At 42.0% G+C, this 11,946-nt stretch overlaps 1 protein-coding gene across 1 annotated transcript; it reads left to right on the top strand.

Annotated features, from left to right (window-relative positions):
• Positions 1–6,901: 6,901 nt before the first annotated feature.
• Positions 6,902–9,725, top strand: LOC308076950 (protein NipSnap homolog 1-like; the record flags this gene model as incomplete). The annotated part of the gene is made up of 2 exons (XM_080417470.1): positions 6,902–7,751; positions 9,625–9,725. The coding sequence occupies 2 exons, from the start codon at positions 6,902–6,904 to the stop codon at positions 9,723–9,725; spliced, it is 951 nt and encodes a 316-aa protein (XP_080273596.1).
• Between the last annotated feature and the right edge of the window lie 2,221 nt (positions 9,726–11,946).

Genomic DNA, 11,946 nt, shown 5'->3' with positions numbered 1-11,946 from the left:
CACAACTCACATAGTAGCCTAGTAGGATATTCGCAAATACGGTAGGTAGTTGAAGCCTAAACAACAAGTTGATCATTATGACAGTCACTTACACAGAGTCAGTGGGCGCAGGATGACCGCCAGTGACAGACAGTCTCTTGAAATAACGCTCTACCCCAAACACAAGATCCAAAAGCCGGACTGATGTGGTGCCGGTGCGCTGCTTCTTAATTGGTCAACTTCCTCCGTGACACCTGTCTGTCTGTCTGTCTGTCTGTCTCCTCGGTACTTTTCCCCCCTTCCTTCCCTTGCTGTTCTGTTATTTACGATTGAACCCCCAAAACAAACAGAGAACGCAGGCATGAGGCACCATTGAAGGTGGTCACGGGGTTTGTATTACACATGACGGGGAGGGAGGGAGCCGAGCTAAAGACGCGTGGAGCGGCTGAGGTGACAGATGAGAGAAAGACCTTTTAGTTGTTCTCCTCCTGGCTGTTGCTTTCCTGACAGACAGACAGACAGACAGACAGGCAAACAAACAGACAGACAGACAGACAGACAGACAGAGACAGGCAGGAAAACAGACAGACAGACAGACAGACAGACAGACAGAGACAGGCAGGCAAACAGACAGACAGACAGACAGACAGACAGAGACAGGCAGGAAAACAGACAGACAGACAGACAGACAGACAGACAGACAGACAGACAGACAGACAGACAGTATGCAGACAGACAGTATGCAGACAGACAGTATGCAGACAGACAGACAGACAGACAGACAGGCAGGCAGTATACAGACAGACAGACAGACAGACAGGCAGTATGGAGACAGGCAGATTACTGCAATGCTCTCTCTCCTCTGTCTCTCCTCCCTGTGCTCATGCAGCTCCACGTTGCTGCAGCAGGATGCTGATGATGGCACCTGGGCATTCTGCCGACCAGCCAATGGGCGCTCTACAAACTGACAGTGCACAGACTATATTTCATTCATTCACAAAGAACCATTCACTCACATCACATCACACACCCAATTAATTGAGCCAGCAAGCGATGAAAGGAAAGCCAACACATCCACAATAGACTATTTTCATGGCAGCTATTTTGGAAATAGCTATGCCTATTTCCATATAATACTTACAATAGTAACAGGTGTTTCCAATGAATGGCTGCTAAAGGTAGTGTAAGTGATCTCTCTTGGTTAAAACAAAAAGTGTTTTGTTAAAAGGTTTATATTCTGATAGTAATATAGAGTGTTTATTCAGTAACAGGGGTCTCCCCGTCTCTCTAGATATTTAATAAACAGAAATATTTCCAGGTGGGTTGACAATTTCAACCAATCAGGATAAAGTACCCACATTTATCAGCTTAAATTTTAGTGTTCCAGTTTCAAATTTGTCTGCTCATTTCTTTGTGTCCTGTATCCTGCATGATTTCTCTCTCCCATGAATTCACAAAAATGACATAGTTGTCGTTAACCGGTGGCTAGATAGACACACAATATCATGACACATATACAATAGAAAAGAACAGAATATTACTGTTGAATCTATTTTCATGGACAGCTGCTAAACTCAATTTCGTTGTGCTGCTAATGGTACAATAAACGATTGAACTTGACCTTTAATTGTTCTTGAAGGCCTGAGGACGCTACATCACTTGTGGTCTGGCAGAGGCCCAGGCCTAATGTAGTCTGCAAAAGCACATAAGAGGCCCAGCCCACAGCTTGTTGTCTTTATCAGTGTTCGTCACCCTGAGGAAAAGTGCTGAGTAGGCGGCGGAGGGCAAGCATCCAGCAAAGCACTTTTTGTAGCTGCTTCAACGCTTCAGAGAATGTTAGTGATAAACCTGACAGCGATAGTTGGCTGATTTACAAAGATTACACATCATGTTCATTCTAATTAGCATAAGTAAAGTTATGTCTTAGTGTAGCTCATCCAATTGCACTTTGTGATACGCAAAGAAAGTTAATAACTAAACATTTCCTATGAGGATACTACTTCAATGGCCCAAAAGCAAGGATATTGTAAGAATAACATCCGTGATCATGAAGGGTCAATATGGTGGTCACTTTGCTCTCTCAATCACACAAGGCCAAGGAAGAAATGCCACCCTTTAACCTTTCATGCTATAACAGTTCGCAACACAGCCGTGGGTAGACAACCCGGCCCGGCGGAGATCTGCTCTCCGAGGTGCGCACATTTCTAGTGTTCATATTGTTCTGATGCCAATGGCAGGGGATTTTATCGATTATTGTCAAGAAAAAATTATATCATCGCTGTCAGACGTAAACCTTGTATGTCCAAAACCATGTTTTCATGAAATAGAAACAAGAAACGTATTTAGTCACAAGCTCTTGTGGATACTTGTCATTAGTTAAATTATGTACAAAACCCACAGACAGACTTAATCACTTTCAACCTTGCGTCCATATTTTGGCCATGTCATTTTAGGCAAAGATCTGCGCCAACACTGTCATGCAACAATCTGTGGTAATGTAGCAGCAATCTTTGAAATAATTTCAGTTCGCTATTACGAATGACGGACAGAAATGATATTCCGGCTATTGGTAAAGTTAAAGCTATACAGGGATGGAAATGTATCCAGACAGAGAATACATTGTTTTATGGTCTACATCAGCCTGCTATGGAACATAAAATATATGTCTTTGACAATTATTGTTAGAAGGTAGTAATCTATGTCAAGGATTATTCAAATCTTTAACTTTCTCCAATAGGGCGGCATAGCGGATGTTCAATGGTGCATATTAACAAGCATGTACTTATTATGGTTCAATGCTCAGACTCGGTATAGCGAGTCAAATGGATGTCTGCCCTGTTAAACTATACAGTTTAATTTGCTCCAGTTAAGGGGACAACTTTTATTTAAAAAATTCAAATACTGATCACTGATCCAAATTAACCATACAGGAAGAAGGAATGTGAATGTATTTACCCAAAGGAAGCACTTGAGTACGCTGTTCATTTTCAGCAGTACCCAGTATATACTATAGTCATTTTGACCACACAGCAGCCACTGTGCTCTGTCCACTGCAGCTATAGAGCTTAAGTGCCTTGCTCATGGGCATGATGATGGCATCAGTTGGGGTGTTACTCATTAACTCTCACAGTCACTCTGAGCACTCTTGACAACAATCTGTTGGTCACAAGCTGCTTCTGTAACCTTTAAGTGAACAGCTTTATTTAAGCAAAGAGTATTAAAAGCTTTGGTCACTTGCAGACCCTGCACCTGCACATCTCAGACCCAGCAAGGATGATGTTACATTTCCATGGACATTCGCCTGTGAATGTATTAGGGCTGTCAAAATTAGTTGATTAACTGAGTTAATTCATTTATGGAATTCACGCATTAAAAGTTTTAACGCAATTAATGCATGTGTAGAATGAGAGAGACAGAGAGAGAGAGCGAGTCATTTATCTTTCTGTTCCCACAAAAATATACGGAGAAAATTTAGATATTTCGGGCATAGTTACGAATGATAATTAATCATAATTAATTATTAATTTGATTACAAATTTGAATCATTTTGCAGCTAGTATGTAGTATGTATCTGTGTGTGTATGTGTAACCAGCTGGATTCTAACTCTGGTCTCCCGCATGAGAAAACCCCTGGCCAAGGGGGATATTAGGCTTCTGGGCTACAGGCAGGGCTACTCTTCTACATTCAACCCCCCCTACACCTCCAACCTCCACCGCTCTGGGAAAAAAAATCAGGATGAGCCCCCAATGTGGCCACTTGCATTTGAACCCAGGTCTCCCGCATGGGAAATCAAACATCTACTGCTCATTCAAAGGGGAATACGACGTTAGCCGAGGCTTCTGGGATTCAATAGGACTCAGCTAGGTGCCATGTCATTATTCAGACGGCCCATTATTCCGACGTCCCGTTGGTCCGTTGGACTGTCCCCCATTATAACTAACCCTAAACCTAACCTCCAGACGTTCAGAATAAAGGGAGTCAGAATTATGAGCGGACCCTCTCTGCTACAAATGTATTAGGGATGCAAATGATCGATTAATTCATTAATTGATAGTTGATAACCTTATCGACCGATTAACCGATTTATTAATAAGCGGCGTTTTTTTTAACCTGACTCCGCCAGATGGAACAAGCTTGCGTCACATTTGTTTCACACGTTACTTCCATCTGGGACCCCGGTAGCAGAATCGTTGCAAGACGGCGATCCCTTTTTTCAAGCTACTTGGCAGGTGATTGGATGGGACCGTCTGTCTATCACCGTCTATCAGCCAATCATATTGACGTGTCTACATGACGTATAGTACCTGCTTCAGCAGTAGTTCTTTTGTATACTATTCAACCATGATGAATGAAGAACGTGAAAGAACTACAACGCAATAAGCGCTTCTCGATGGCGTCACATCCGGTCTCGCCAAGATCCCGCCCCTTGCAGCCACTGTTTGGTCAGCACCAGCCGTGGTGCGGAGTATCTCTACTCTCTGAGCGAGCCCAGATGGAGGTTGTATTGTGAACCTGTGAAGTCAATACCGCCTCCATCTGGCGGAGTCAGGTTAGCGTTTTTTAAGACCAAAGGGAAAATTCTTGTCCGAAACCGAAAATGAGTGCAATTCAATCAATTACCTCGATGTATATAACACTAACGAGCGTCATCGAGCATCAGCTGGACACAGACACACACACCTCCCCTCTGCAGTGCTCTATGTAGTCTCATTTCTCTCCAAAAGCCCTTAAATAAGGATTACTGTGAATATGGTAAAATCACATTTGATATCACACACACCATACCTGCAACTTTCACTAGCCCAATTAATTGAAAATCAATACATTTTATCGAGTAAATTCTTAGCGGCAGTTAATCGATTATAGATTAATTGTTAACATCCCTAACACGCATGCTTGTGTGTAGACCTACTATTATGTGCATGTGTGTGCTCACTGTTCACAATGGTGGGTAGTGTGGGTCTAAATGGTCCGGCGTAGTGCGTAGCCTATATTGTGTTTCATGGATACAAATTAACTCTGCAAAGAAATAACATAATGTTGCCAACCACCTGAAATTCAAATTATATATTAACCACTTGAACACCAGCATCCATAGTCTGGGGGGAACTTTAGCCAAAAATAGTAGATCTCCAAGCTTGTAGATTGGATATTTTTGGCAAAGATATTTGGTGTAGACAGAAACAAGCGGTCCAAGTACAGAGACAACTCAGGTCCAGTTTTCTTAAGTCTGTTTGAGAGCCGTTTGAACTTGTAAGATGTGTGTCATTGATTGATTACCAAAAATAAGGTTTAATTGATGTTTTACAATAGCTGCGGATCCTGGACATCTCTCACAATTAGTGCATTACAAATGAACATGCAATTGCGCTTACATCCATTTTACAACTTCCAATCAAGCTAGCTGCTTGGAACAAAGGGAATATTCATGCGGTCATCCCACGGTAGCAGCTGCATGAAAGTGTAATCACAGAGTCAACAGGTCATGCCTTTACATGTACTGTATCTACTTGACGTATTTCCACAGCCCTCAAAGCCTACTGGGGAACCACGATTGCTAAAGTGGGATTATTATTGTGAATAAGGAGAGCAACGCATTCTGGTGCCTTTATCCCTGTCACATGCTGCAGGAGTTACAGTGTGCTTGTGTGAGTCTATGTTTTTTGCTCTTAGGTCTGTCCGACAACAACCCATGTAATGCCTAATTATCTCCAGCAGGCTTAAGGCCGGGGACGTAGATTATGTTTTCACCCCTGCGTGTGTGTGTGTGTGTGTGTGTGTGTGTGTGTGTGTGTGTGTGTGTGTGTGTGTGTGTGTGTGTGTGTGTGTGTGTGTGTGTGTGTGTGTCTGTGTGTGTGTGTGTGTGCGTGCGTGCGTGCGTGCGTGCGTGCGTGCGTGCGTGCGTGCGTGCGTGCGTGCGTGCGTGCGTGCGTGCGTGCGTGCGTGCGTGCGTGCGTGCGCGTGCGTGTGTGTGTCTGCGTCCTCAATAACGCTGCATCCCAATTAACTATACAGATAATTAATGTATGTATATATTGATCAAGCAGCAGTAATGAATCTTTCCCGGGTACTCAGCCCTAAATAAGTCCTTATGTGTTAATAATATTACTTGTTAATCTTGCTGCCTTCAATAAAATATAGTCTGCACACTGTGCATAGCACAGTGGTTCTCAAAGTGGGGTCTGGGGACTCCCAGGGTTCCTTCCAGGGGGTCCCCAGCAAAATTAGTTAATGTAGTTGTGAGCTTGTAGATCTGCTATTTTCACAAAATCTTGAAAAGTAATATATATACATACATTTTTGAAACATTTTAACACACAACTTGTATGGGGCTCCCTGGCACAAAATCTTTTCAGATGGGGGTCCATGGATGGGGGTCCTTATGACATGAAAATCGTAGAGAACCACTGGCATGGATAGAGTATACTGTAGGTATAGGATCATGTTAAATAGCTTACTTTAGGTCAAATTTTATGTGAGGGGGCATCTTTTGGGGAGTTGATTATAATGTAACTAGAGGTTCAGGCCAATATATGGAGATCATGTCCATATATGGCCATATATGGAGATTCATCCATCAGTCCTTGTCCCTTTTATGCCGATATATGGAGATCCCTGATGTCATCAGTATACGTGTATGCCCATACATTTATATCCTGCCTATGGGTTTGTTTATGGTTATGTCTGAGTCAGAGTGACGTAGTCGTGGTCCTGCCTATATATGGGCGTATCGGGTTTGTTCATGGTTATGAGTCAGAGTGGCGTGGCTGTGGTCCACCCACCGTTGGGAGCTTGTAGATTGGATATTTTCGGCAAAGAGGTTTGGTGTAGACAATAGGGAAAAAAGTACAGAGCCAACAGTCAAGTTTACTTAGTATAGAGGGTTTAAGTGGTTACAAGTCTGAAAATATAAGGAGAACAATGGTGGCGAGTTCTGCGTGGGTCAGAAACAGATGTTCCCTGGATCTGCTGAAGGTCACAACAAGGAGGCTTTCAGAGAGCAGTGACAGGGGCTGGTTTCACTCCCTGTTTGTCCACAAAGCAGATGCCAGGACAGATGCCCACTCCAACCTGCTTTCAAAGAGGGAGACCAGCAACCTGTACAAAATACAATTTCACAATGTCAAACCAGAGTGTTTGGAAGCATATAACAGTCTAGAGGCAGAGGTGCAAAACAAGCTTCATGTTGACCAGGACTACCCTTGTGAGGTGGTAGGAAGCTGGAATACCTGGGATGGAGAGCAAGACCAAGCTGTGCACCTTTGGCGCTACAGAGGAGGCTACCCAGCCTTGACTGAGTGCCTGAACAAACTGAACAATAACGAGGAGTATTTGGAGTTTCGTAAAGAGAGGGCCAAGATGTTGATTTCCAGACAGAACCAGCTCCTTCTGGAGTTCAGCTTCTGGAATGAACCCCTGCCCAGACCAGGGCCCAATATCTATGAAATGCGCTCATACAAACTCAAGCCAGGGACCATGATTGAATGGGGCAATCACTGGGCGAGGGCCATCAAACACAGACGAGAGAATCAAGAAGCAGTGGGCGGGTTCTTTTCTCAGATTGGTGACCTGTACGTTGTGCATCACCTGTGGGCTTACGAGAGCCTCCAGTCCCGGGAGGACACCAGGAAGTTGTCGTGGCTAAAGGAAGGATGGGCTTCTAATGTGTATAACATAGTACCTTTGATTAGAAGCATGGAGTCCAGGATAATGATACCCACCAAGAGCTCACCGTTGCATTGCAGAGATATGGAGTCCACTACTATACTAGGTCTGTTCCTTTTTCCCTCTCCACCAAATCTCTTCACCGGCGAAAATAGCCGATCACAACGTGAGCTATTTTCACGTAATGTTCACTCGAGAATAGGGACGCTGTGGTTAAGGAAGCATTCTGATTGTTGCTGATAGTTTAACCCCAGCAGTGTAACATTTAAAACTGTGATAATGTGATATACTGTATACACACACAGTAGCTGGCCGATCAAAAACTGTTCTGAGACGTATAATAATGTATCATAACAAATATGTGTCATTATGTGGTTTCCCTTTCAAAGTAATCTCCCTCAAATGATATGCATTTATGCCAATGTTTCTGCCACTGTCGGAAGCAAGTCTATTGTCTTCAACTGTAGTGTCAAAGATCTGCCGTAACACATCATTATGGTTGGTTGGAATTCCGTCAAATCTCTTTCCTTTGAGCTTAATTTAGATTTCGGGTAATAGAAAGATAATTACACAGGGCGAAATCAGATGAATACAGACGGTGTGGTATCACAGGAATATTCCTTTTTCTACCAAGAAATATTGAATAAGAGAGCAGTGTGTGAATGAGCGTTATCATGAAGCCAATGACCATTGCAACAGTTTCTTGGAACTTAAATTTCAATTAAACTGAGACCTCCTTAAAAGGCCTGTATGACCATCAGATCTACTGTAATATAGTGTGTGTGTGTGTGTGTGTGTGTGTGTGTGTGTGTGTGTGTGTGTGTGTGTGTGTGTGTGTGTGTGTGTGTGTGTGTGTGTGTGTGTGTGTGTGTGTGTGTGTGTGTGTGTGTGTGTGTCAGGAACCATATAATAGGTCAAGTTGGTGTTCTGATTGCGTTTTGATTGTTTCAGCCAATGTGATGTACAGCAGCAGATTACTATTATTAATTGTGAATTAATTAGTCATTTGTTGTAGCTACAAATTGGCCTATCATGAACGCACGTTTATGAATCATACAGTTTGGAAAACATATTGACTGAGCAGCTGTATGCCTTTCTGTCCATTTGTCTAGACTAGACTACCTCTTCTTGTGTAAAAAATAAATTGTCTTCCTAGATCAAAAGAACAAACAAACAAAAAAAAGTCTGAAAATACACATTAACATGAATCCAACATATTATTAGAAAAGATAAGTCAACAAACAAACATGACAGTGCTGTCAAACAAGTCTATGAAGCTATCTATGAAATCTATGAAAAAGTTTAATCTGTTATACAATATGCAGTGGGCGGTCCCTGCTTCATTTCGCTCTCAGCAATTATTACAGTAATTAGTTAGTAATTTGTTTGGCCAGTGATTATACACAATCTAATCATTAGCATGTCACTGGAACTGTTAAACTAACCCAGTTCCAGTATTTAAAAGAGATCCAGTATTAAAGAGAGTATTCCCAAATATTTTCCTAAAGGACATGTTACTCAGAAGGACGGAATAGTCTTCACCACTCAGAAATAACTTGTTATAATAGATGCCTTTGTGAATAAAAGTCTATGAAAGCTATAAAGCGGTGCATTTGGACACACAGATCCACATGTATTTCCATCAGTGGTGGAAACAAGTAACTAAGTACATTTACTCAAGTACTGTACTTAAGTCAAATTTTTAGGTAGGAATACTTTATTTTACTTGAGTATTTACCTTTTTCAATACTCTATACGTCTACTCCAATATATCTCAGAGACAAATATTGTACTTTTTTTACTCCAGGGCAATTATTGGGAAAGTTTAGTTACAATTTACTTTGTCGGTTTAGATTTTTATTTTTATTTTTATATTGCTGCAGTACTTTTACTTAAGTAAAAGATATGAGTACTCCTTCCTTCCGTCACTGATTTCTATGTTATTCACGATGCATTTGCAGCGTTCTCTCCCATCCCAGAGAGAAAGGGCAGCAGGTGTGATGGATTAACTGAAGGGACACACCATGGCTCCATGCACCTGAGGCACTCGCCATTTGAGTCACTCCCCTGCGATCCATAATGACCCACATATAGCTGTCTGCTGGCAACACCAGCAATATTCCTGCTCCACCACTGATTCCCAGAAGAGAAGCCGTGCCAAGTTGCACCAATTTACAATTACAGTTTACACTTGACTTTAGGCATTTAGCAGATGCTATATTATCCAAGGTGAGTTACAGAATGACATGTAATTAGAGAGCAAAGAAAACAATGAAGTGCTACAAAGTAATTAGGACAACAGTTAAACGTCAAACCTACCTGTCTGAACTTAGGGATTCCCAAACCTTTTCATGTCAGGGACCCCCAAATTGATGCATATTTGGCCACAGACCCTCATTTGAAAGTTGTTCTTTTTTGTGCCAGGGACCCCCATAAGATTTGTGTTGTACATTTTTGGAGGGGTAATTCCATTTTTTTTGCTTGTAGATCGGTTATTTTTGAATAGCCAAAGTATAAAATGGGGTTAAAAGTGGTTAAACTGATTTGTATGCTATGTTAACTAATTTTGTTGGGGACTGCCTGGAACCCTCAAAGACCCCTGGGGATCCCCGGACCCCACTTTGATAAGTTGCTTGTAATAATTGGTAGTTTTTTTGGGCTTGTTTCTAAAGTGTACATTGCTTATTTAGGCTTGTTTCCAAATTTTTTCATTATTATTTAAAGCAGTGGTTCTCAAATATTTTCATGACATTTTTTGTGCATTTGTGTTGTTAGAATGTTTCAAAAATATTCCAAATATTCCACATTTTATTGCAAGAGTTTTTGAAAATAGCCGATGCGACACGTTGTGAGCTTGTAGAGCTGCTATTTTCAAATAGCCAATGCATATAGGTTTAAAGTGCTCATGAGGCCTAAGTTGCTTCTTTTGGGCTTGTTTTCCTAGACCTGGTTGCTTATTTCTCTCACAAAATATGGCAACGCTGCCTGTAATAATGAGACCTCATTAACGTCGGCAGACAGTTTGTGCTGAACTAAATGCCAACTTTTGCCAACAGACTGCCAGTCCGTTGTAGTCTGTTCAGGGGCGCTGGAAGTCATGTATTCCAAGGGGGGCTGGGCTGGGCGGGGGAATGCGCACGCACGTTTTTTCAGCAAATATTTTATTCCCCAAAGTTAAATACATCATTGTTTTAATATATATATGTGTGTGTGTATAGACTTTTAATTTACAAAAAAAAACACCAGGGGGGCTGCAGCCACCATAGCCCCCCCTTCCCGCGCCACTGAGTCTGTTGTAGTCTGAAGTAGTCTGTTTGGTGGAGAGTCACCTTAAGTGTGTGGGAAAGAGTGTAGGGGTGCATGGTGTCCTGAAAGTATGAGTGTTCCATACCCTTTATTAGGTGAGTGATTCTCAAACCTTTTTCAAGGACCCTCAGTTTACAATGCATTATAGGCCACAGACCCCCATAACTCTGAGAGTGTACAAATGGGTTGGTATCATTTGTACACTCTCAGAATTACCAGTCTGTCTGTCTGTCTTTCTGTCTGTCTGTCTGTCTGTCTGTCTATCTATCTAGTGTGGCACTAACAGTTTGAAAAACAACCATGCAGACTTACAGTGCAGAAAACCATGTTTATTTAAGGCAAGGATATTTCCATCACAGAACCTTCTGTCCCTGCTCCAGCATCGAAACATTATTGTTCATATCGCAAATGACTGTCTCTAATCAAAACAATTATCCTCATGGGCTGCTTTGGAATTGAGTTGACTCATAATGAAATGAGAATGAACCGAACCGTAGTGCTCTTCATTAGACCAAAATATGGCAGTGATAATGAAACTCTCATTTGCTCTGATGAAGGCTGATGTCACCTTGATCTCCAACTCTGGAAATGAATAATCACAATTTGAGGACATAGAAAATTGCAAGGCATACTGAGTCAGTGGTTTTCAACCCTTTTCACATCAAGGTCCATTGTTTATTCGCCATTTGAGTCACGGACCACCATTTGATGACACTATCCCTTTAGCAATGAGTCAACAATCCATCTGACCACAACTCATTTTGAAGCCTGATTATACTATACCTACAGTACTTGATTGTGATCAAAATAGTCCTGTGAGCTTGTAGATCTGCTATGTTTGGAGCATGAATCCGACACGCAACCGTGTATAAATTAAGCATAAGACCAACACGGCCAAAGTCACACAGATGGCTGCAAGTACAGAACATTTGCTACACAACGTGGGGACGCTGGGTGTGAAAACTGCATCGGTTGCGCTAGGCCCCACTCGAAAT

Source organism: Gymnoscopelus braueri (genome assembly GCF_963280865.1).
Source record: "Gymnoscopelus braueri genome assembly, chromosome: 21".
NCBI classification, from domain to species: domain Eukaryota; kingdom Metazoa; phylum Chordata; class Actinopteri; order Myctophiformes; family Myctophidae; genus Gymnoscopelus; species Gymnoscopelus braueri.
This window is presented reverse-complemented; position numbering and strand designations above follow the sequence as displayed.